Here is a 22531-nt window from a genome sequence, read left to right as displayed (position 1 = left end):
AAAAGTTGACTTCGGTATTAATTTGTTTATTTATTTATTTTTCGAGACGTTTTATCAGCTATGTATGATACAGTTTATTAATATTTCTTTAAATGCCTACATATAGTTTTAAAATTTAAAGTACGGTTTTCTGTTGCAAACAGAAATTTTTATAAACATTTTGTCGCTGATGCACGGAAACGATACAGTTCAACTGAGCATTATGTAAGACGTGATTTAGCAGTTTTTGGCAAACAGCAACAATAGGAAATGTATGACATTTTGTCTAACTCTTGCCTGTTTATAATGAAGTTTAATTCTAGGAATAGTCCTTACTATACAACTAATGCAATACTATGCGATCATTCGATTTTTCGGTATATATATATATATATATATATATATATAATATATATATATATAAGTCATACACATTTCCGAATTCATATACAAATATCTCGCGGTGGTGTAGTAGGTAACGCTTCACTGACGTTCCTGGGTTTGAAAGGATCCCATAGGTTCGCGCCCTGGTCCAGGCAAATCTATTATCGAGATATTCCCCTTCGGTTAAGATATATGAAAAATATATTAATATATATATATTAATATATAATATGATGTGATTGTGTGTGTGTATATTATATTATATAATATATATATATATATATATATATATATATATATATATATATTATATATATATATATATACTATATATATAATCTAATATATATATATATATATATATATATATACATAATCCTTTTTTAATACATTCAGCATCATCTTGAGCTATGAACAATGAGGTGTGACGCATGACACACCGGTAATCATAATTTTTGAAAGGACACGTCAACGATTTTATTAATAGAAACTTTAAAAATGCTTTGAAGCAGTCAAGAGATTTCTTTGACAAATGTCCTGACAAAATTAGCTCCCTCAACTTCAAGTGGTTATGAGTTCAAAAGATTAACAAATGCCGCTGAAAAAGGGAAAAAGATTCATATCTCAAAATTACGTACCTCGAAAGGAAGAGAAAGTCATGTGGTATATTTCTGGTCTGTAAATACATAATTTTGTAGACAATGCATTTCCAAATGCAACTCGCTAACAGACTTGTAACGGTGCTAACTGCTCGTAGGGTTAATGATCTTGAAACACTTTGTTGAAATATTTTTACAAACTTGTGGACGTCCAGAAACGTCTGAGTACATTCTCTACATACACTAATAGATGGCCTCTAGTACAATCGTTGTAGTTTTGTAGTGTGTATCATAAAACATTAAACTTTTGAATTTCAAAAAATGGGTAATGGTATTTCTTAAAAAAAGAAAATTTCTATTCTTCAAGCATTTAAATATGTACGCTTTATGACCATTGTTGTTTTTCTTATTCTCGATCTCGATGGCAGCCTTAATTCTGCACAGTGTACGTATCATGAACGTCATTTTTCTCTACTACAGTACCGTTGTGGTAGGATACTGAACTTAGACCTTTGCTGCATTGCAAGTTGTTCTACATTTAGCTTTCAGTAGTTAGTTCATGCATCATTGACAATAATTGATGTCCCATATTTTACATAATACCTTGATTCCATTCTTTATACAAGTAGTTTATCAGATGCTTTTAATTCACCATAGATGAGCTCTATAAGGATCAAAACCACAGCGACCATTGCTACTTGAAATTCAAGCTTCCAAAGAATGTTTGTTTGTTTGTATGGTGCTTTTACTCCACAGAATGTGGTCTCCATTTGAAAGAAGTAACAGAAGGTAACAGGAAATACTGACAGATTGTTATTAAAAAACAAACAAATTCAATAATTAATAGTTAAAATTTAAGTGCTACAAGGTTCAAATAATACTTCAACATAATCGTAATTACATATCTTTATTGGCTTTAAAAGCTACATTTCAACAAATATATAAACATCTATTTACAAAGCTATATGCATAACATGAAAGCTCAGAGAAAGGTTTTTATATAATCCAATTTCAGGTACCATTTTTGTTTGAAATTTTACCAGTTATACATCACATTTGTGCTGCTCAATTTGCATTTGAGCTTATGCCTTACATTCCTGAAGAATAAAAGTGAACCTCTTTCTTCTGGTATGGGATCTCTTGTTATCTTTCGCGATTCCCTTTTGATGGTATCAAGTAGCTCTGGACGTCAAAAAAGGCATTACCTACCAAACAGATCGTGTGCATAACCTAACAATAAATACCATACAACCAAGCTTTCTCACTGATGCTGTAAGACTAAGGTGAATTGAAAAAGCTATTGCATTTCAGTGCACGAGAACTGCAGTGCTTTTTATTCTTACGCTGAAAAACATATTTTTGGCACAGCTCAAGAAATAGTGAATTAAAAATAAAATCTGCTAAAAATGATAGCAAAACTACAGTGGCTTTAGATATAATTATCTATACCTAAACCACACCGGGAAGACGTTCAGGGCAAAGAAGAAATAAAAAGCGATAGGAAGCAACTTTCCAAGCATAGAAAGTAGCCGCATCATGTGCGGTACCAATGAACTGCAGTGGACTAATTAATAATAAAAAATATAGAATTGAATTGAAAAACTACTACTACACATACTTGAAAATTATGCATCTATTAGACATTTTTGTAAAGTTATCTGCACAGTAAGATTTACAGAAACCTTCAAGATCAAATCATCGGCTTAAATTTTTACAGTAACTTTATAAAAACTAACTGCAACTATGCAGGTAAGACAGGAAACTTGAGTATCAGCTGGCAAATTATAACACATCCATATATGGTACCTACATCCAGCAAAATCAACTTTCTATGCAACAATAAAGAAGCCTGGTGCAGTACTATGAGCTGTTCAGTGAGAAGCTTGTGTAGGAGAGATATTAGATCACAGATCAAATTTATGCTCTCATAATAACAAAACACAGTGAGCATTTACAAAACAGAATACGTATAGTCTCTTGAAAAACTTGACAAAAAATAAAGATTTTTATTTACTATCATAAAAGCTGTTCTGATCCCAGGGCTAAATTGCAAATGCTCTTTAACTGGTTGAAAATTGAAGAAGCAATATGACCTTTCCCTTAAAGTAGCCTATCAGAATTTCTACTTGTAATCACAACGAATTCCTGATATCCGACATGCTGCCAATCACTTGCAAAATACCTGCTTGCTCTTTTCCATTAAACCTTACCATAGAAACAAAACCCACCTTACAAAAATTATATATATACAATATTTCATATACATCTGAAAAGAGGAAAACCCTACGAGTCAGCACGAAAATGCTGTTGAGGTCAAGCTACTATATAAATATCAACACCTAACCCTAATTTGGAATCATAACTAAACCTGTAATGTTGAGCAAAAACTGGAACTTAATGAACCACTGCACAGTAGGTTTGACTAATACTATACAGAAGTTTCCCAGTCTCGTTGATGGGAAATGAGTTTCTCAGTATATGACTATTGCAGATTCAAACTTCACCTCAAAAGTCAGCTATCATGTCCTATTACATTCAACTAATTCAACTAAGTATGATAAGTGTGTACATGCTATATCATTTGTTTCAGTAACGACAAAAAAGTTGTTTGGAAGTTTTTCTACATTAAAGAGATTTCCTTCGTCAAGGTTTGTCATCCAATATGGCATACTACACTTTGTATAAACAAACACTGAGTCTAAATATGCTAAAGGTGATGAAAGTTTATATTTTTTTTTATATTTTACTCATTTGGAATAGTCAACTTTGCCAAAACTCTAAAAAGATGTCTTGTCTCCAAGCTAAAGTTCAAAATGCTTTGCAGAATACTTCCACGCAAGTAGTGAAATTGTCAAAACACTGGACAAACTGAGAATCTCTAAATCAAAACAAAGGACACAATAGCATCATGAACACCTCCTTCATCTGTTTATTTTTGTGCTTGATTGGCATTGTGCTTCCAGTTATATAAACTTCCTGCATTTATCTAGATGCAAACAAAAGCTTAATGTCACGATCACAGCCACAACTGATTGCAAGACTAGATGCTATGAAGACTGTAGATGTATATCTATCATAGTGTGGTTAGTTCATTACTTCATGACTGATCACTTCATCCAAGTATACATCAGTGTGTACCCAATCAAACGAGCTGCAGAAAGTGTTAACCACTCTACTACAGTTACCAGCTGCAAGTTGATGACGTTTTAGAGTCAAAAACATTATGTGTACTGCAATTACCAGTCTTACTTCAATGTCAGCCTTAAATTTCACTAATACTCTTGACTTTGAAAGGCTGCATAACCCGCTGATAATACAGGAACACCACAAGAAATCAATGTTTGGTACGACTTCACTATTGCAATAGAACCATCATTTTGTGGCAGAGTAGCAGTAGAGAATCATCATTTTGTGGCGTAGTAGTGGTAGATACAAAAGAAAACTGGAGTGATGATATTCTAAAATAGATACAGCAGAACTTGGACTGTAAGACTTGAAAGAATACATCGTCACAGCTTCTTCCTTAGGTAGCAGACGTAACATAAAGGCACAGAGCTAGATTTACAGTTTTTGTATTTACACAAACATTACTATATACAATAAAAAAAAAAGCTTCAGAGAATTCATGTAGCCTCTGAGACTTCATACTCTCCCTCGCTTTACATTATTAGGAGATATTGCTACAACCAACAGTGCATTCATTGAAGATTAGCAGTACTTCTTCAAGCAATGCTAAACACCAAGTGCTTCACATCAAAATGAATCCTTACATTCTCTCCAACACCTGCCTGTTGCCCGTGGAATGACAACAGGTGTGATAAACCTGCATACACCCACCACTGAGCCCTTTGATCCAATGAATCCTTTTATTAAAGAGAAATTGGAGGGTTCTACTCCAACACTGGCACTACCCACTCCAAGAAACATGACAAACGTACATACACGCAAACACACTGTACACACGATATGGGTGCCAGTTACTCCAGCTGTGGAATGCACATGCACAGGTAACTGAATCACAAAAACAAAAATATCACTATGATCACTGTCATTACTAGGAACAATGCATAAGCACCTCGATATGGATTCCCAAATCCAGAAAATACTAACCAATAAAACATCTAATCCACCCTTAAAGGACTGCAACCAAAATTAATATTCCAGTGAATGGAACATGAGCAATAAACCAATGACGAAAGTAATTGCAAATTACTGATTATATCAATTGAAAAGTTGACGGCAAAATACAACACACACTCTCCTCAAAACAAAAACTCTTCATCAATGGTGCACAATTTTTGAGTTTAGTCTTTCTAACCAAATAATGATGAGCATTATATAACTTGTTTCATGACTACTCTAGCCATGAGACAGACACGAGGCTATATATATTTAACATGACTAAGGATGACAGCTGAGAACAACTAAGTAATATGTCTTGTACAAAGACAACAATTAATCCTCATCCATGTCATCATCATAATCATCATCATCGTCGTAGAATTCGTTCTGGGTACCGAAATGCCTGCAAAGATAAAAGAAAAAAAAATACTTTTAAAACAACGATCTTATTATCATATTTTTCATATATAATCAAAACCCTTACGTATGGAAAACCCTTAAGCTAACTAACTATCACAAACCATGCACCAACAAAGATAAAACATTGTAAAATCATTCATTCCAAGTATACAACCAACTGAGGTGTCCCCTGCCAGAAGGTCGTATACCAGGAATATGAATTTTGAGTAAATGTGGTTTAAAGTGATGTAATGATAACTTAAATGTAATTGTAGAAAAATGCATCCCCTGCCAGAAGGGCATAACCCAGAAATACGAGTTTTGTGTAAAAGCATGCGGATTGGCTGCCGTGTGGGTGTGTACCGAGCTGGGTCTCCCATTGGCTCAATCATATACCCTTCTGGGTCCCCACACAAGATCTAACCCTATAATTTGAAACAGGTCGGCATACATAATTTCAAGCCTTTGTAGCATCGACATAGAGCCACTTTCTGCCTGAAAACTTCCACCCACGTGGTTAATAGTGGCCTCTGGTGCCCATATCCAGCAATAACTAAAACCCGCCAAACTTCGGGTTACGCCCTTCTGGCAGGGGATGCCTCATTTGATGTATGGGTTTTTGCCTATACTACTATACTTATTCACTACTTAGGCTAATATATCAAAATCACAACTTCACAATAACAATCTTCCATGATTCCAATCAAGAGATTGTGTTGTTTGTTTGTGTGGTATGGTGAGCAATGTGTAGAATACTGTTTCCATATGACCCTTGCACTACAGCACACAATCTGAAGCATTATACCTATTGTTGAGAGACTACAGTGAAATAAGTCTTAATAAGAAAATGTTGTTTATCAGAAATTTAAAGCCTCCTGACAAGAAATATAAGTCAGGAGCTCTAGTCCCAAACAGGTGGTTTGTAATGAAGCACTATATACGTAGTATAAGACTGCATGCTTATAGTAATATACTTCACTGCACTGTCTTTGGGGCGAATTAAGCATGCCTACACACAGCTGGTGGGGCAGGGAGTGGTTAAGTACAAATGTGGGGGCAATATCTCTGCTTTGATTCCAAAGTATATGCAGTGGCATATCTGGTTCCACCCATTTTACTTCCCTCTATGAATGGGTGCATGTAGCATTGGCCTGGCAAATCACAGGTCATCAGTTAAAATCCCTAAAATGATTTGAACATCAATTTCCTGCCAACTTTTTCATCCACTGCCTCCTCTACCATACATCTAGACTCTCCTCAACGTTTAACAATGACGAAAGCAACAACTCCAGTAAAAAAAAGTACTTGAATACTCTCTCTCAATTTCATCTGATTGAAAAAAGTCGGCTGCTGGTATTAATGGGGATGTGTACCACAAACCCTCAAGAATTGCTAAAATCTGCAAATATTTGACACTCCTCTAAAAACACTTATAATTGCCTATTTTAATATTTCCAAACATCCAAAAAACCCTCTAAAAATGCTTATGCAGACAGTCCCCGGTTTACGACAAAGGTTCCATTCCTACGCCGCGTCATAAGCCGTAAAATTGTCAAAAATCCTAAGAATACCTTACTTTTTATGCTTTGGGTGTACTGCAAACAATGTAGCTCCATTTTTATTGAGTTTTTCATAAAAAAAAATTTCAGATGAACATAGTATTTGAAAAGTAACATAACCTCAGAACATTGTAAGCCAGGGACCGCCTGTAGTTGGGTTTTAAAATAGTTTTATCACAAAAAATGCATGTCACAAAAATTATGAACAGCAATAAGATAATTCTCTGTAAAAAACACCACAAAAAGGCAAATTTTCACAATATGCATAAACGTTCCACATAAAAATCTGTGAATAGATGAAGCTGCAAATACGCATGGGTCCACTGTAACCCCTATTAAACTCTTAAGTGGATCTCACACAGAGCATGAAGAGTACAAAAGAATGAAAATATCTTGGCTTTTATATTTGCCTTATATCAAACACAATTTAAAATTTGTTTAATATTATAAGTGAAACTGAGGGCATTCAAACACAGTAAAGGCAACAACTTGTTGATATAGGCCACCTGGGTGGGTAGATCTATGTCAAAGGAAATAATACACTTCTTTAACTCACTAACTGCTGCTTACTCAAGATTTACAGAACCCAATCATATACCCATGGCCATATGTAATGCATTTCCCTAATGGCAATACAGCTGTAGGGAAGTAGTACTGCCCGCAGTACTGCCCACCGTACGCCTTAGCAATAAACTGCTCCTGACACAAAGATTCTTTATAGCTTATCTCATGTCACACTAATACTCTCTGCCTTTTTTTTTTCTTCTATTTTCATCGGTGTCACTCCACTTGCTCCATTTTCACATATTCAAGAACAAACCATTCAGGCATTCCCTGTGCAAGTAGTCCTGTTAAAGCCTACTTTATAATAAATTAAACACAATGCAACATCATCAGAAACTGGCATACATATAAAGGTGACAAAAGAAAAAAAATTTCATCTTGATAAGCAGTTTGTACTGATCAACTGTACAACTAAGATCTTGAACCTATATTACTGGCAATATATGAATTTTAGATATGAATGAAATGTAGATACTTTGAGATTGGTTGTTCCACATATATAGTAACAATCCAAGAACAAACTTGTCATATGAGGAAACAACATCTCAACAGCATACACTTAGCATTACACAGAATAACAGGTATAAAGAAAAGAAGGTGGTTTTATTCTCACAATTAAAGAAATGAACTTCAGCATATGGTTGACATTTAGAGCAACTGGAAACACAAAAGAAGCTACTCATGATACAGAAATACAATAACAATATTGATGAATACTGTAATACAATAATAATTAACAGCAGGAACAAAACACCCACCTTGTTAAAACATAGACTACACCCTCGTAGGTAGCCATCATGATAGCCGTATTGGGAATCTGTCTCACAAGTTGGGTGGCTAGTCCCCTATACAAGCCCCCCCACCCTTCTTCACGCAAAACTAGGCCTAAGGTTTGCCAGAAACCTCGGTACTTGCAGCCTTCTTCTCTTAACCGAGTCCTTGCAACTTCTGTTGGAGGAAAACAATCATGTAAATTCCCAAGTATGACGTCAATCACATCAAAGTTACAGCCTGCAGTGTACAAACTTAGCATACTGTATACAGGAAACTAGGTAAATTATAGGTCATTATGAAGCCTTTTAACCTAACAAGAATTAGGGTCTTCAGAGATGGATACCCATAATTTTGCAGTTTTAAGTTTGATCAAGAATTTACAATCATGAAGCCAGCAACCTCACCAAACCTGAATGCTTTGAAACTTGTAAGAGATCTAAAGTCCTGTTTACGTGGCTGAGGGTTACAATGTGGCATGAAAACTAATAAGAATCACAGAGTACTAACCGTGTGGGTAGCAAATGGAAGAAGCAATGGTTTTAGATGTAGCCCCAGCAAGCATAAATTCAAGGAAGTCCCTTGCAGATCTGCTGCTTGGATTGCCTTGCCTAAAAATGAAAAACAAAAAATTAGGACTAAGAACAAGAAACACTTACAACCTGCAAACAGATTTTACTCATTAGTCCAGATGTTAAAATTACCCAATGCTGTATGGTACAATTTCACATTTTGAAAGATAAGCAATGCTGTGTCAAGAATTTCATTGATATGGCACAAACAAAATACATTTTAGCATGAAATATTTTCAAATATCTATAATACAAAAACTACAACTGCATTGATTTTTTGATAACTTTTACCCAAATTCTTAATAACACTCATCTAATTGGATATGTTTTGGCCAACACACTCCTTACTACCTTGATAGAAAATTACAAAACTCTCATTTCCTCTTAGATAGAAACAGCTTGAAGAGAGACAGTAGGTACTATAAAATATAATATATTTTACAAAATAACCAAAACAACAGTTAATGCTACACAACTCTGCAGACCCTCACCTATACGCAGCAAGCTTAGCTTTGATGGCTTCGTATATGACGAAATGAATGACAGTTTCTGAGATGCCATAATATGACGCTGTGATCCCTCTGTAAAACCCACTGATACCCTGTAAGGAATGAAAAACACAATTAGTATAGATGACACAGAAAGCATCCAAAAAAACATTAACAACATGCATGTAACAATAAAAAATATTTTGTTCTTTATTGTACAACAAGCAAAATTACAGATGACGACACAAACTGCATCCAACAGAACATTAATGTCATGAGTATAGCGATACAAAATATTTTCTTCTTGCAGGTTCCCAGGTAACTATAGAATTGAAAGTGCTTTTGAATTTTGATTTAATAGTGTCAAATAAAAAATTAGCAGTCTAATGGCTAACTTTGCAACAGTCTACCACTCCTTTCCATTTGTTTTTATCTGGTCTCTTATCACTTTACTGTCATCTTTCACTTTGCCTTGCTCTACTTTCACCTTTCGTTCAAGAAAACGTCTTCTGAGTGCACCCAACAAGGGATGACAATTTTTTTTTTACTTGATGGTCTAATTTCATTATTTTATAAGGTCATAATAATAATAATAATGATCATAAGTATTTCCTGAATCATTCAACCTGCTCCTTGTTCATGAGGTTTGTCTGACGTGACCTAGATGAACTTGAAAAGCAAATTGCAATTAAAAACAGCAACTACATAACAGCAGATAATATACATATGATGGCCTACATAATTCGGGAGAGGTGTTTTACACCTGAATCTTTCCTATATACTGCTGAGACTAAGATTAAGTGTCTGGCAAGACATTGCTTTGCATTTGCAGGAAATACTGTGGGTATGCAGACTGGCAGGCACCCAGAGAGCATGAACATACTGACGATAATTATACACTGTCACTTACTAAGGCATAAATTTCTCTATGCAATGATACCATTACAAAGTGGAAAACAAACTTGAATAGGAATTTAAATAGTAAACAAACATGTTTACTTATGTATGCCCAAGCAATACCAGTAAGTACATAACAAAGGCGTGTGTACAAATTCAATGGTTTGGGTAAGTGTAGTCCAAATGTGTACATTCACACAAATACAGTTATAAAAATAGTTAAAAAATTAAACAACAAACAGCAAAAGCAATAGTACACTACCATTTATACATAGCAATAAAGTATTTTCCTCCAACTTACCATAAAAGACAAAATACCTCACTATTTATTCGTTTATGGGCTTGATCACTATTCATTCGTTTATAAACTCAAGTCCACACTACGACATGATGCTATATCAATGATATCTACTTTACCTGATTTCAGTAAAGGCTCTGAAGCCAAACCTTAAGTTAACCATACAAGTGATTTACTCAGGCACTAATTCTAACAACAACAAACTGACCTGTTGTCTATAGGTACGGCGTATACAATTAAGGGCCGAGGGAGAATGGCCATATTGGCTGTACTCTAGTTGCAACCGTGTTTTGATGAACCAGATGGGGTTGGTGGCTGTGCATGCCGTGAAACCTGGAAAAGAAAAATACATTCACTGGATGTCACGAGGAAATGCAATATCTTATTCTTGTTTCCAACCATAAACCTGTAGTTTCTAAATGACATTCTAACAAGACTGAGAAATTATTCAAGATATTTTATGAGTCCTGCACCCCTACAAACTCTTCTGTTTTATACTCTGGTTTCAAGTTTTACACAGTTTTCAAAACAACAGTGTTGTCCTAGTGTTATGATTGGCACAGATCCCATAGCCTCACTCCCAGTTATTTAGATCTTGATGACTACAGTAAACAACTGGGGTATTTCTACATGGCAATGTTCCAAAGGGGAATTTGCTTTTTACTATTGTGGCACATTTAGGTTAAACAAATAGAACGTGGGAAAAATCTTCACCTATCTAAAAAAAAAATAATAATAATAATAAAAAAACTATCACCTTTGCCAAGCTTTCTCTCAGTACTCACAAGGGAACGTCATGAACTGTATAGCAAAATTGCCAATGTATTCTTCTCAAATGAGACAATACTGTATATGAATGAAGGTTAATGATGATAATCAACAAATGTAAGAACAACGAATTCCAATAAACATGACTAACAAATTGCAGTAACCAAATAAAAGTGCAACATATGCTTTGATCAAGTAGAGTACTACTGCCCAGAAGACAAAATTGCAAACTTGGAAATTCTTGCAATTAAGACGAAAACAGGACCAAGACAAAAAGATTACTCAAAAAATTCAAGGGCAAGAAAAGTTTGAGAGAGAGAGAGAGAGAGAGAGAGAGAGAGAGAAGAGAGAGAGAGAGAGAGAGAGAGCTTATTCAGCTTAAGCATTTTATTCTGTGATAGGAGCCAATCTAAATCAGATACCCAACTCAGAGCATAAACACAAAATGTTGTTTTCTTGTTACTTAGACCTTTTTGTTTCTTGAAGAATAATTGCAAGACATATAATAAAAATATTATTTTACCTGGGTGATCTCTTAATGTCAAGAATTGATGACTCGTGAAATTTCATAACAAAAGTTACTGTATCAGTTAAGTTGGAATACAGCATGTCTTTAAAATGACAGGTAGATAAAATAATGAGATGATCTTAATGTTCACTCTAAAAGTAGTGTCGTCTTGAGACGTCTTAATTCCCCATATTTATAGAATACTTGGGATACATGAGAGGGAAGTGATCCAAGAAAAAAAACACTTACAATTGTATTACTGTTTCCAAGCACTTTCAACTTGAGAATAATGTAGAAATAAGCTTAGGCAAGCAAATTATTATTGCTAAACAAGTACCCATACAAAAGGAGGTCGTCAAATGGTCATCAATATGCCCAATTTGTGAAGCTGCACAAACAAAGGTAAAAAAAACTTGGTATAAAGTGCGTCCAGTACTCATAACTGTTACAAACTTCCAATGGTTGTTACAATCATCATTTTATCTATGTTACAAATACTTTCTGACCAAACAAACAAAAAAAGTTTTAAAGAGCTTGCACTTCCCAGAGCAAAATTCACATTCACGTCCAGGAAGGAACATTGCAATGTATTACTTGCTTCAACTTTTCGGTGTTGCAATTCGAGGTGATCACTTGCATACCTTGAGTTAGGTCAGTTTGAACTCTTCAGTTTAATTGTTATCCACTAGGAAGGAAACAGCAGTTACAACAAATTTTTCTGTGTATCTCTGCCTGAGAGAGAGAGAGAGAGAGAGAGAGAGAGAGAGAGAGAGAGAGCGCTTGGGGGGGGGGGGGGAGGTTAATATGAGACGACCCAGCTAAATGTTCATCCAACTTTTTTTTAGCTACCAGTACTTGTAAGTACAACAATTGATTCAACGCAGAACATTATTATTATTATTATTTTACTGCTGTTGTTGTTGATATTGTTATCCTTAAAATATGCAAATAATATTAATAATAGCATTAATAACATTATAAATGAAATTTTTATTATTACTATTTCTATTATAAAATTTCCAATTTATCAGAAAAGCAAAGCTTTGCAGATTCATTACATATTATTATTGTCATTATTTTATTATCAGCATACAAATACATTAATCACCATTATTATTATTCGACACCACGTGCCTTTCACGGCCACTAACTAAAGATAAACACTGCAGACTGAATCTTTGATTCTGCTACAAGGTCATAATATCACAAACTTACTACAGAAGAAGATAATCACGAACTAAGAGACAAAGAATAAAAGGTCACACATGCCGGAAAAACAATGTCACGCTCTTCCTTACTTCTACAATAGAGGAGGAGGAACAAAAGAAGGCCCTCTCAGCCTATAAGATCATACACCGTTGGTTTGTGTTACATTATGTAGGAGAGTCTCTGAAAAATATTCTCAGTACATACAGTTGGAGGTTTTCCTGATTTTCTGAATCCAGAAAAATTATATAGATAATGGAATGTGTGTGTGTGTGTGTGTGTGTGTGTGTGTGTGTGTGTGTGTGTGTGTGTGTGTGTGTAGGAAGTCTTCCACGCCTGGATAAGAATAAATATGGAAGAAGTCTTTAACGCTCAGGTATAATAAGCCCAAAGCCTACTTTGAATGACAAAGCCGAAAACGAATTGCACATTGTTTTAATATAATACATTGGGCATAGCAAGAGCCAACGCTGGCATAAGGCCAGAGCTCAATCTACAAAAATAACCTGTGTAAATAATCACATCAAGCAAGGAGCTTAAAAAAGTCACAAAGTCACACGCTCATTTGGGGGAACTGCAAGTATGCAAAGAATGAAGGATTCCCCATATGCAATATTTCTTGTAAGCACTGTGCATTCCATTCACCAATGTCCTTGAAGTCCAATCCCAGCCTGAATGCACACTGTGTGACTTTAAGTAAGGTCAGTTTGGGCGCCTCGAATGCATCAGTTTGCAACATCGGTTTGGGTGTTTGTAAGATTCACAGAGCATGTGCTAAGAACTTAACGGCCAGCTAGACCAACAAGGATGATAACGTGTTTTGAATAAATGTAGGTAAAATTACAATATCAAATACATTAACAGTTGTTTTATACTACTTTCAGGAATTATTATCCGTCTCACACCATTTGCCAAGTTCTTTGTTGCACATCAGCAGATATCTTTCGAGTTTCTAGAAGAAAATATTGTATCATAAAGCCGTGTGAAAATTTCCCAATGCTCCACCAGGATAGTCACTAAAAATGTCCGTGACGTTTACTTAATTTATAGATAACCACTATTATATCAATTTTAGAATAAAAAAACAATTTCATGTATACCAATTTTGTTGAATGCTAGCAAGAGCGAATGTGACTTGAAACGCAGGTCTAAACGCTGCTCACATTTAAGGATTAACGCCATAAACGGCACCGCCGAACATACAACAAATCCACATCGTCATGGTGATATTTCCGCATTTGTCAATTCTATCTAATATATATATCTAATAAACTACCAAAAGAGGTAAATTTTCAAGAAAGGTTTCCTCGATTTATCTGCAAAGATAAAAACTAACATTCCAGATGGAAAAAAAAATAAATAGATAAAATCCCGGTAACAAAACCGGCTTCAAAGAGTATCACGCGATGCACACATGGTTCCCACCAGAAGAAATCAACATCACCCTACAACTAGGCAACATTCCGACCCACGTCCCACACAACAGCACCTCATGCCAAGGGAATTTTACCCTTGGCAAAGGGTGCTGAATTTCATCCTTACGAAAGGGTGGCGTAAGTGTCAAAGGTGAATACAGCAGCAGCAGCCGCTAAGGTCAATACGGTAAATCTTATACACGAGTCTATAATTATATCACGGTCATCGCTAAGCTGATGTTCGAACAAAAAACATCAAAACGCGTACAAAACACTTAAAACGTTTGCCGTAATGTGATGCACATAAAGGTTACTTATATATATCAAACTCGTAACTAAAAATAAATACGTAGAGGGAAAAGATTTTAAGAAAACCACATTCCCAACACGGAATATAGCGTGGCTATCACGTGTCTACACCGTGGCTTCTTCACCCAATGCTTTATGTAAACATAACACATTCACTTACGTATACGAAGATATTCATATAATAAATATGACTAGGTTATAATCAGTGTAACACATATAGTACAAGGCAACGAAAGTTATTAAATACTCTCAAAGGTTCATGTTCTTTTATGACTTCCAAAAGTATTCGAGCTACAGATTGATAGAAGTCAAGATGTCGGTCTTAAGTGTATTTTTTTAACTGGAAGCTATGTTATCTTTCGTAATTGATCTACAAACAAACTGAAATGGCCTTTCAATTGCAGACTCTCTCTCTCTCTCTCTCTCTCTCTCTCTCTCTCCTCTCTCTCTCTCTCTCTGATAAACTACGCACTTACTTTAAAGGAGATATACTGTTATACTGCTCGAAGCAAGAACGACAGCTAAAAATTATCACACATATGGTGAACCGAAGAATGTATTTCCTGGTTGTATCAATACAAAATTAACAGTAATTCGGAGTCAACAGATGCACTGGCATCAAAACAACTGTTGCCATATGCACGACAAGGCCTTCTGCAAATGAATAACACCAAATACAAAAGGGTATAACAGTTCGAATGACGAAATGACCCTACGTAGTGATTATCATGACCTTAAAACTGTGTCACTCATGTGTAAATGCAGAGCCTTTAAGCCTAAAGTTGTATGTATTAACAAACAAACAAATAATACACATTACTCAGATTTAATGAGTAAAATGGAGAGCTCCATGAAGGGAAGGCGGGGGGGGGGGGGGGGGTCGCTGTCCTTCCAAGGTCACGCCATACTTGAAAAGACCACGAACATTAACTTGCAAGCATTGAGGAGTTGCATTATCAAGCTCCTTTTCTTACATAAAATGTTGAATGAGTGAGCCTACACTGCAACATTTTTCAAGACGGCGCAAAGAAAACGTTAAATAAGACTTTCAATCGATAAATTATTTATGCATTTGACTGTGCTCTTACCTATTTGACCCGGCCATTCTTAATTTTTTTTTTAATATATAAACAATCTCTTCTAAAGTAAATTCATGTACGTTCGTAGGTTAATGGCATGTTTTTGACGTGTACATTATTTAATAATAATAATAATAATAATAATAATAATAATAATAATAATAATAATAATAAATAATAATAATAATAATAATAATACAAGAAAACGGAAGAAACCACACAACAAACTGACAAGGAATCAGTCAAAACTCGCTTTGTCATCAGGCTTAAGGCGGATAATCTTTTCAGCAAAATTTAAAGAGGTTTAGACTACTTGTTGTCTTCTAATACCAACTTAGCCTAGTTAAATGATGTCAATAAGGATGTCTCACTGATGTGCTAGAGAGGACGGTGGCAACATTCAAGAGATACAAACATAAAATACAGGTCATGACAACTGTATTACAACCTAGTTATAAAACTGCACTGCAGTCCCTAAAATTCTTCTATTCTAAGTCAACTATTCTATATTTTTTCAGTTGTCGACAACACTAATCTACATTCTCTGTATAAATATTTGTCTATCTATATTACGTAGATAGCTCTCTCTCTCTCTCTCTCTCTCTCTCTCTCTCTCTCGTCTCTCTCTCTCTCTCTCTCTCCACGGAAAGGTGGAAAGGTTTGAATCGAAAAGGGAAACATTATTAGACTGAATCTCGGCATCTTAGAGAGAGGGGTAGACGGCTGTTTTGCAAGAAATTCGGTTTTAATTTCTAGAAAGGAGCGAATGTATATATTAATTAATATATTATATATAATATATATATATATATATATATATATATATATCTATATATATATATATATATATATAAAAACAATAAAACACAAAGCAATACTGGTTATTATTCCGTGATACATCCGCCTAAATCCGAGGATATCATACAGTGTATTTTGACGTAAAAACTAAACTTGTCAGAGAGAGAGAGAGAGAGAGAGAGAGAGAGAGAGAGAGAGAGAGAGAGAGAGAGAGAGAGAGAGAGAGTGTCCACCGAGGCGTGTCCTAAGGCTGGGCTTTCGCACAAGTGATCTGGATGCATTGGATTGGCCAACATCAGGGTACGAGGTGGGCAGGGCATTGGATGATGCCCTTCTTGGATAGATGCTGGGCACAGCCTGGCAAGACTAGCTTCTTTTTTATATACAGGTGTCTATTATAGGAACCCCGAATAATTTCCAGATACCGAGATGGTTGCGTAACATAGCACATTTAACTCGGCAACCAACACAGAGAAAGGTTCACGGTGTTGCTCAGCATAGCGCATAAGTCTAACTTAACACATTAACCCGTCATTTAACCCGAGAAATTAACCAGTCGTTCCCAAACCATAATTATCGTTTGAAAACGACCAGTATATAACGAATGACAAAATTCGTCGACATCAAAGCAAATGAAACTCGGTAATGGCGTTAGTTTTTCTGTTAGGTAACTTAGTAGACGGTAATCCTGTTACCTTGTTTCAGTAATAGTATTTCTTACCAAAGGTTTTGCCTTAAGCAAGTTCCCTACGGATTAGCTTTCTCGCTCTATGGCCGCTGCTGTCAGCTATGGACTACAGGGAGAGAAAAAAAAAAAGCAAAAAAAAAAAAAAAAGTCACGTGGCCTAGACCGATACTGCAACGGAGAATAGCAGGCTTCCCAACCCCTCCCTAGATCGACCCACCGGCACAAAGTCAGTGTTACCAAAACACGCACATTAGACTAAAGTTTATATTTCAAAATAAGCTGTAATGGAATTATAGACGCCAACGAAAGTTTGCAATATACTCCTGTACGAATTGTATAAGAAAATGAATATATCAATTATTCACGTAGCAAATATTTACTCTCCGGTCAGTGTCATTTCAAATCAATACCACGGAGCACTGAGAATAATAAAGCTATATATACGTCTAACAGGAATACATACATACATACATACATACATACATACATAGACAGACAGACAGAGAGAGAGAGAGAGAGAGAGAGAGAGAGAGAGAGAATATTCTCTCCAGAAAAAAGGGGAAATACAGACTCGAGCCCATGACCTCGTTCTCCTGACTTTCAAACAAAAAACTTTTCTCTCTCTCTCTCTCTCACACACACACACACAATCCATTAGCGTAATGACGATCCCCAGGTTTAAAACCACAACAGCGCAGGTGTTGTAAAATCCTTTCAACGTGATAATAATACCCGGATGTAACTGAGCTACTAGCCGAATTAATTGAGGGGAATTGTAGGCCGATAGGTCTAACAATACATCATATAGACAGAGATATACACATTAAACCATCACGAGGAGTATTTTCGGGTCAAAGAGTACGCAGAGGGTTCTGCCGGAGAGTGCGTGCGTGCTTACGTACGCATGCACTTATATACTCGTACTCTGCCAACCCGTAGTATAAAGATCAATACGGGGAGGGAACATCCAACAAGACTTTGCAACCACGCGGCCAAAACATATAGGCCTATCTCGCGCCGCGTGACCCGGCGCCAGACCTACTTTTCCTGTTTTAAAGTAGGCCTACATAACTGCGTAGGCCGTTGGCAAGGTATTGTGACGTAGTCCTCTCCCTAAATTTCACTGCTAATGGATGTTGTGGTAACTTGATCTAGTTTTAGGCGAATTTCCAAGGGAAGACCAGATAACTATGACGCACGACCCTCTTGAATGAGTGTGTTCTTCACTTTCACACTTGCAAGTACTTTTAAAAGGTATAAAACTTTCACTTGCAAGTATCTTTAAAAGCTATAACATCATTATACTCTCCTACTTGCCGCTGTAAAGAATGAGAACTCCAAGTCACAGTGATCTGGTCAAACTATTTTATGGCCAGAACAGTGTATATTGTAAGTGTTCACTGAGCACACTTTAACTTATATGAGAACTTACAATTATTCATGCAAGTACTTAGAAAATTTCACAAGAAGAATGTACAAGTACACCAAAAATGGTTTTAAAAATGAAAAAGCTTAGAGTACTGTGGCAAAGAATACTGTAATGATTATAACATACAAGTAGTCTAGAAATAAGAGCTGAATTAAATATAGAATTTGGCCAAAAGGTTTGAAAGATGTAACAAGGAGAACCTCGGCAAATTCTTAAAAAAATAATAATAACAAAAAGCAATCCCATGTCGTCAAGAGGTGACCTTCAAAAAGCGTTAACACAGGAACTGGCGAATTTAACGACCGTGACTGTGACTGATGAATGCATTCTCTTGTTGCGTGAAAGACACTCTCTCTCTCTCTCTCTCTCTCTCTCTCTCTCTCTCTCTCTCTCTCTCTCTCTCTCTCTCTCTCTCTCTTCGTTTGTGGGATGAATTCAAGCAGAAATGTTAGGGTAGGTCGAGAGAGAGAGAGAGAGAGAGAGAGAGAGAGAGAGAGAGAGAGAGAGAGAGAGAGAGAGAGAGTTATGTACCTAGCTTCCATTCTACTTATGAATCTAACTAACATAATACACCAAATTCATCCATCGCAGCCCACTTAAACCCAGGTACTAAAATAGCTACTAAAATCAAAAGTACAAATAATTGTCTCTTTCCCATCCCCCTTCTCCAAAAAAAGCAATTATCTACGATATAAGAACAAACCTTGACATTTGTTTCGAGAGAGTATGACGTAAAGCTATTATATAACTCCTCAGATAGCGGAGAATATAACACTCCTAAGATGCTCACGTCAGTAAGAATTATCTTCATAAGTGAAAAAAAATATACTGCAAAAACTATTAAGGTTTATTTAGGGATGTAGATTGCACGCAATTCAAGTGGTTAGTAAGCAAGTGCAGTTAACATCGGTTAACAAAAATATATTAAATCAAATCATGCGTCACGTATCAGCAAACACAGTGCTGAGGAACAGGTCAGCCTTTACCCCAAAAACAGAAGAAGAAGAAGAAGAGAAGAAGAAGAAGAAGAAGAATTACTGGTATTAAAGCGGCAATTTCCCCAATGAACCTGTGGTATTCAACCACGCTGGACAGGCTAAGAGCCAGTCTGACAAAAACATCTTTTTACACTATTTGCCCAACTTTCTTCTCTTCTGCTGCTGTATGGAGCAATAAATATATTTCTCTATTTCTGTAAGTCTAAGAATATATAAAAAAAATCAATTTAATATAGAGACTGATATATATGTAAAAGAATAAAATTATTTATACATACTAGGCCTATCACTATATTCTAGGTGATACCCTATCAGGCTTATTGTGAGAACAATTTGACAAAACTTACGAATAAAGTTCATTTACTTCCCATAAGCCTATTTTGCCACTCACCAAAGTCTAAGCTCGATTTTTTTCTTTTTTTACATGATATGCCAAGCTTGCTGCTAGTGACGTAAAACGCTAACCCACTTAGCGAAAAAAGTAGTTTCAAAGTGATTAATGGGTACAAAAAGTTGCCAAAGGCACCTAAAAAAGGAAAAAAACCACAAAACTTTGGTCAGGACTAGACCGTCTCTTGGTCTAGTTACATTCCATGAGTCCAACAGCTACTTCTAATAATCAAATGGGTGAGTGACTTTAATAAGTAAGAAATCTAGAGCACTTTACATACATACATACATACATACATAACATATATATATATATATATATATACATATATATATATATAGATAATATATATATATATAGATATATATATATATATATATATATATATATTATACACCAAACAAATAAATAACCCACTTAAAAAAACATTTCACACAAAATGCTAACCAGTAACCAAACACATGACTTACATTACAAAACACTTGTTAACCATCCCAAGTGCATAAGTGAGTTTATTTTCGTCTTAATTAAAAATCAAATTGTGGCAACAAGACGAGTCAACAAATTTATCAGAACGTGTTGTTGAGACTAAGCGGATGGAGATTGGATGACTAACTTTACTTTTTTATAAATAAATTTTTTTTCTAGATTTGTACTATTTTTCAGTCATTCAAGATATACATAAATAGCGCTGTCCGGTTATCGTTCTGCATAAATTAGATAAGGAACTATACTGCGCAGGTATATGACTCCATTCGTTCATTCGTTCATTCGTTCGTTCGTTCCTCTCTCTCTCTCTATCTCTACTCCTCTCTTCTCTTCTCGCTTCTCTCTCTCTCTCAAAATCAGAACTGGGAAGATCGAGTACAAGAGAACTTAAAAAAAGAAAAAATTAATCCACTGTACTAGGATCAACTTGGCTCTTAGACCAACAATAGACATAACCGCTGATATCTGGTGTGGCTGATGTCAACGTAAACTATTAAAAAGATATTTGGACAAACGTCTGACTTCTTTATATATTGTGTGTGTGTGTGTGTGTGTGTGTGTGTGTGTGTGTGTGTGTGTGTGTGTGTGTGTGTGTGTGTAGATTGAAGATAAATAGACTGAAGAGTTTAGTGTATAGCAATTTTTATTTTTTACTTCATGATATCACCATGGCCGACGTTAGAAAAATTCATCATTTACAAGTAACTTGTATTACGAATTAGAATACAACATACGAGCCTCTAAATATATTTAAAAAAAAAAAAACCTTCATTAATAAAGTTTTTTATATAAATAATCACAGGAAATTATCCTTTAAAATAAATAACCGTTATCGAACACAACCTCCAATCTCTCGGTTTTAAAGTCTTTTCCAGCCAATGAAAAACTAGAGAATAATCGATGATTTTGTGTCACTATACTCTTATCAGCCTTCATATAACCCTTCACTCAGAGAGAGTTGTCAGAAATCGTTCACTAAGGATACGTAAGTCAGCCTTGACAAGGTGCTGTATTGCATTAATGTTCACTACGGCGTCTATCTGAATGTTAAGTCTGAATTTATGCTCTCTAAAAGCGTCTATGAGAATGTTAAGTCTGGATAAATATTCTCTAAAATCGTCTATGTGAATGTTAAGTCTGAATTAATGTTCTCTAAACGCGTCTTTGTGATATTTTTGAAATAATGTTCTCTAAACGCGTCTTTGTGATGTTAAGTCTAAACGCGTCTTTGTGATGTTAAGTTTAAACGCGTCTTTGTGATGTTAAGTCAAAGCGTCTTTATGATATTAGTCAAACATTAAAACTACTTTGGGATCTTCAATGGCAACAATTAATATTTGTGACATTTCTCAGTAATGCGAGGAATATAAAAAATCACACGGTACTAGAGCCATACGGCACTACTACTAGTTTGCCTACTCAGTTTAAAACTCTAGTACTTGAATTTTAAATTGTCAGTCTAAAATTATGGTACTAGAGCCATATGGTACCACTATTTTGCCTGCTCAGTCTAAAATTATGGTACCAGAACCATATGCTACTATTTTGCCTACTCAGTCTAAAATTAAAGTAATAGAGCCGAATAGTACTACTAGTTTGCCTGTTCAGTCAAAAATGACGAAATTGTTCAAGATAATTTTGCAATTTGACCGTATTAATATCAAGAAGATTGTGTTGTTGATACATACTGAGACTGTTACGTCGCCTTCATCACGGGTTTAAGGAATAGTCTACATGTGATTGGTATTCGTGGTATGTCCATAAGCCTTATACAAACTGTAATGTACTCAGAAAAATAAAACTTTTTTTTCTTCTGAGGAT

General features: G+C 35.4%; 1 protein-coding gene across 2 annotated transcripts in view; it reads right to left on the bottom strand.

Moving 5' to 3' along the window:
- Positions 1–1850: 1850 nt before the first annotated feature.
- The window catches only part of LOC135208728 (solute carrier family 25 member 36-like), a 57077-nt gene continuing 36396 nt past the window's right edge, over positions 1851–22531 (bottom strand). For both annotated transcript variants that reach the window (XM_064241222.1, XM_064241223.1), the window contains exons 4-8: positions 10841–10965; positions 9441–9550; positions 8888–8988; positions 8365–8554; positions 1851–5487 (exon numbers count right to left, since the gene is read on the bottom strand). In XM_064241222.1, coding sequence (XP_064097292.1) covers positions 5418–5487; positions 8365–8554; positions 8888–8988; positions 9441–9550; positions 10841–10965 — 596 coding nt within the window. In that variant the 3' untranslated portion in view covers positions 1851–5417. The remainder of the gene's footprint in view (positions 5488–8364; positions 8555–8887; positions 8989–9440; positions 9551–10840; positions 10966–22531) is intronic.

This window comes from Macrobrachium nipponense, chromosome 35 (assembly GCF_015104395.2).
Source record: "Macrobrachium nipponense isolate FS-2020 chromosome 35, ASM1510439v2, whole genome shotgun sequence".
Lineage (NCBI taxonomy): Eukaryota > Metazoa > Arthropoda > Malacostraca > Decapoda > Palaemonidae > Macrobrachium > Macrobrachium nipponense.
Note: the sequence above shows the minus strand (reverse complement) of the source record. Positions and strands in the feature narration are given on the sequence as shown.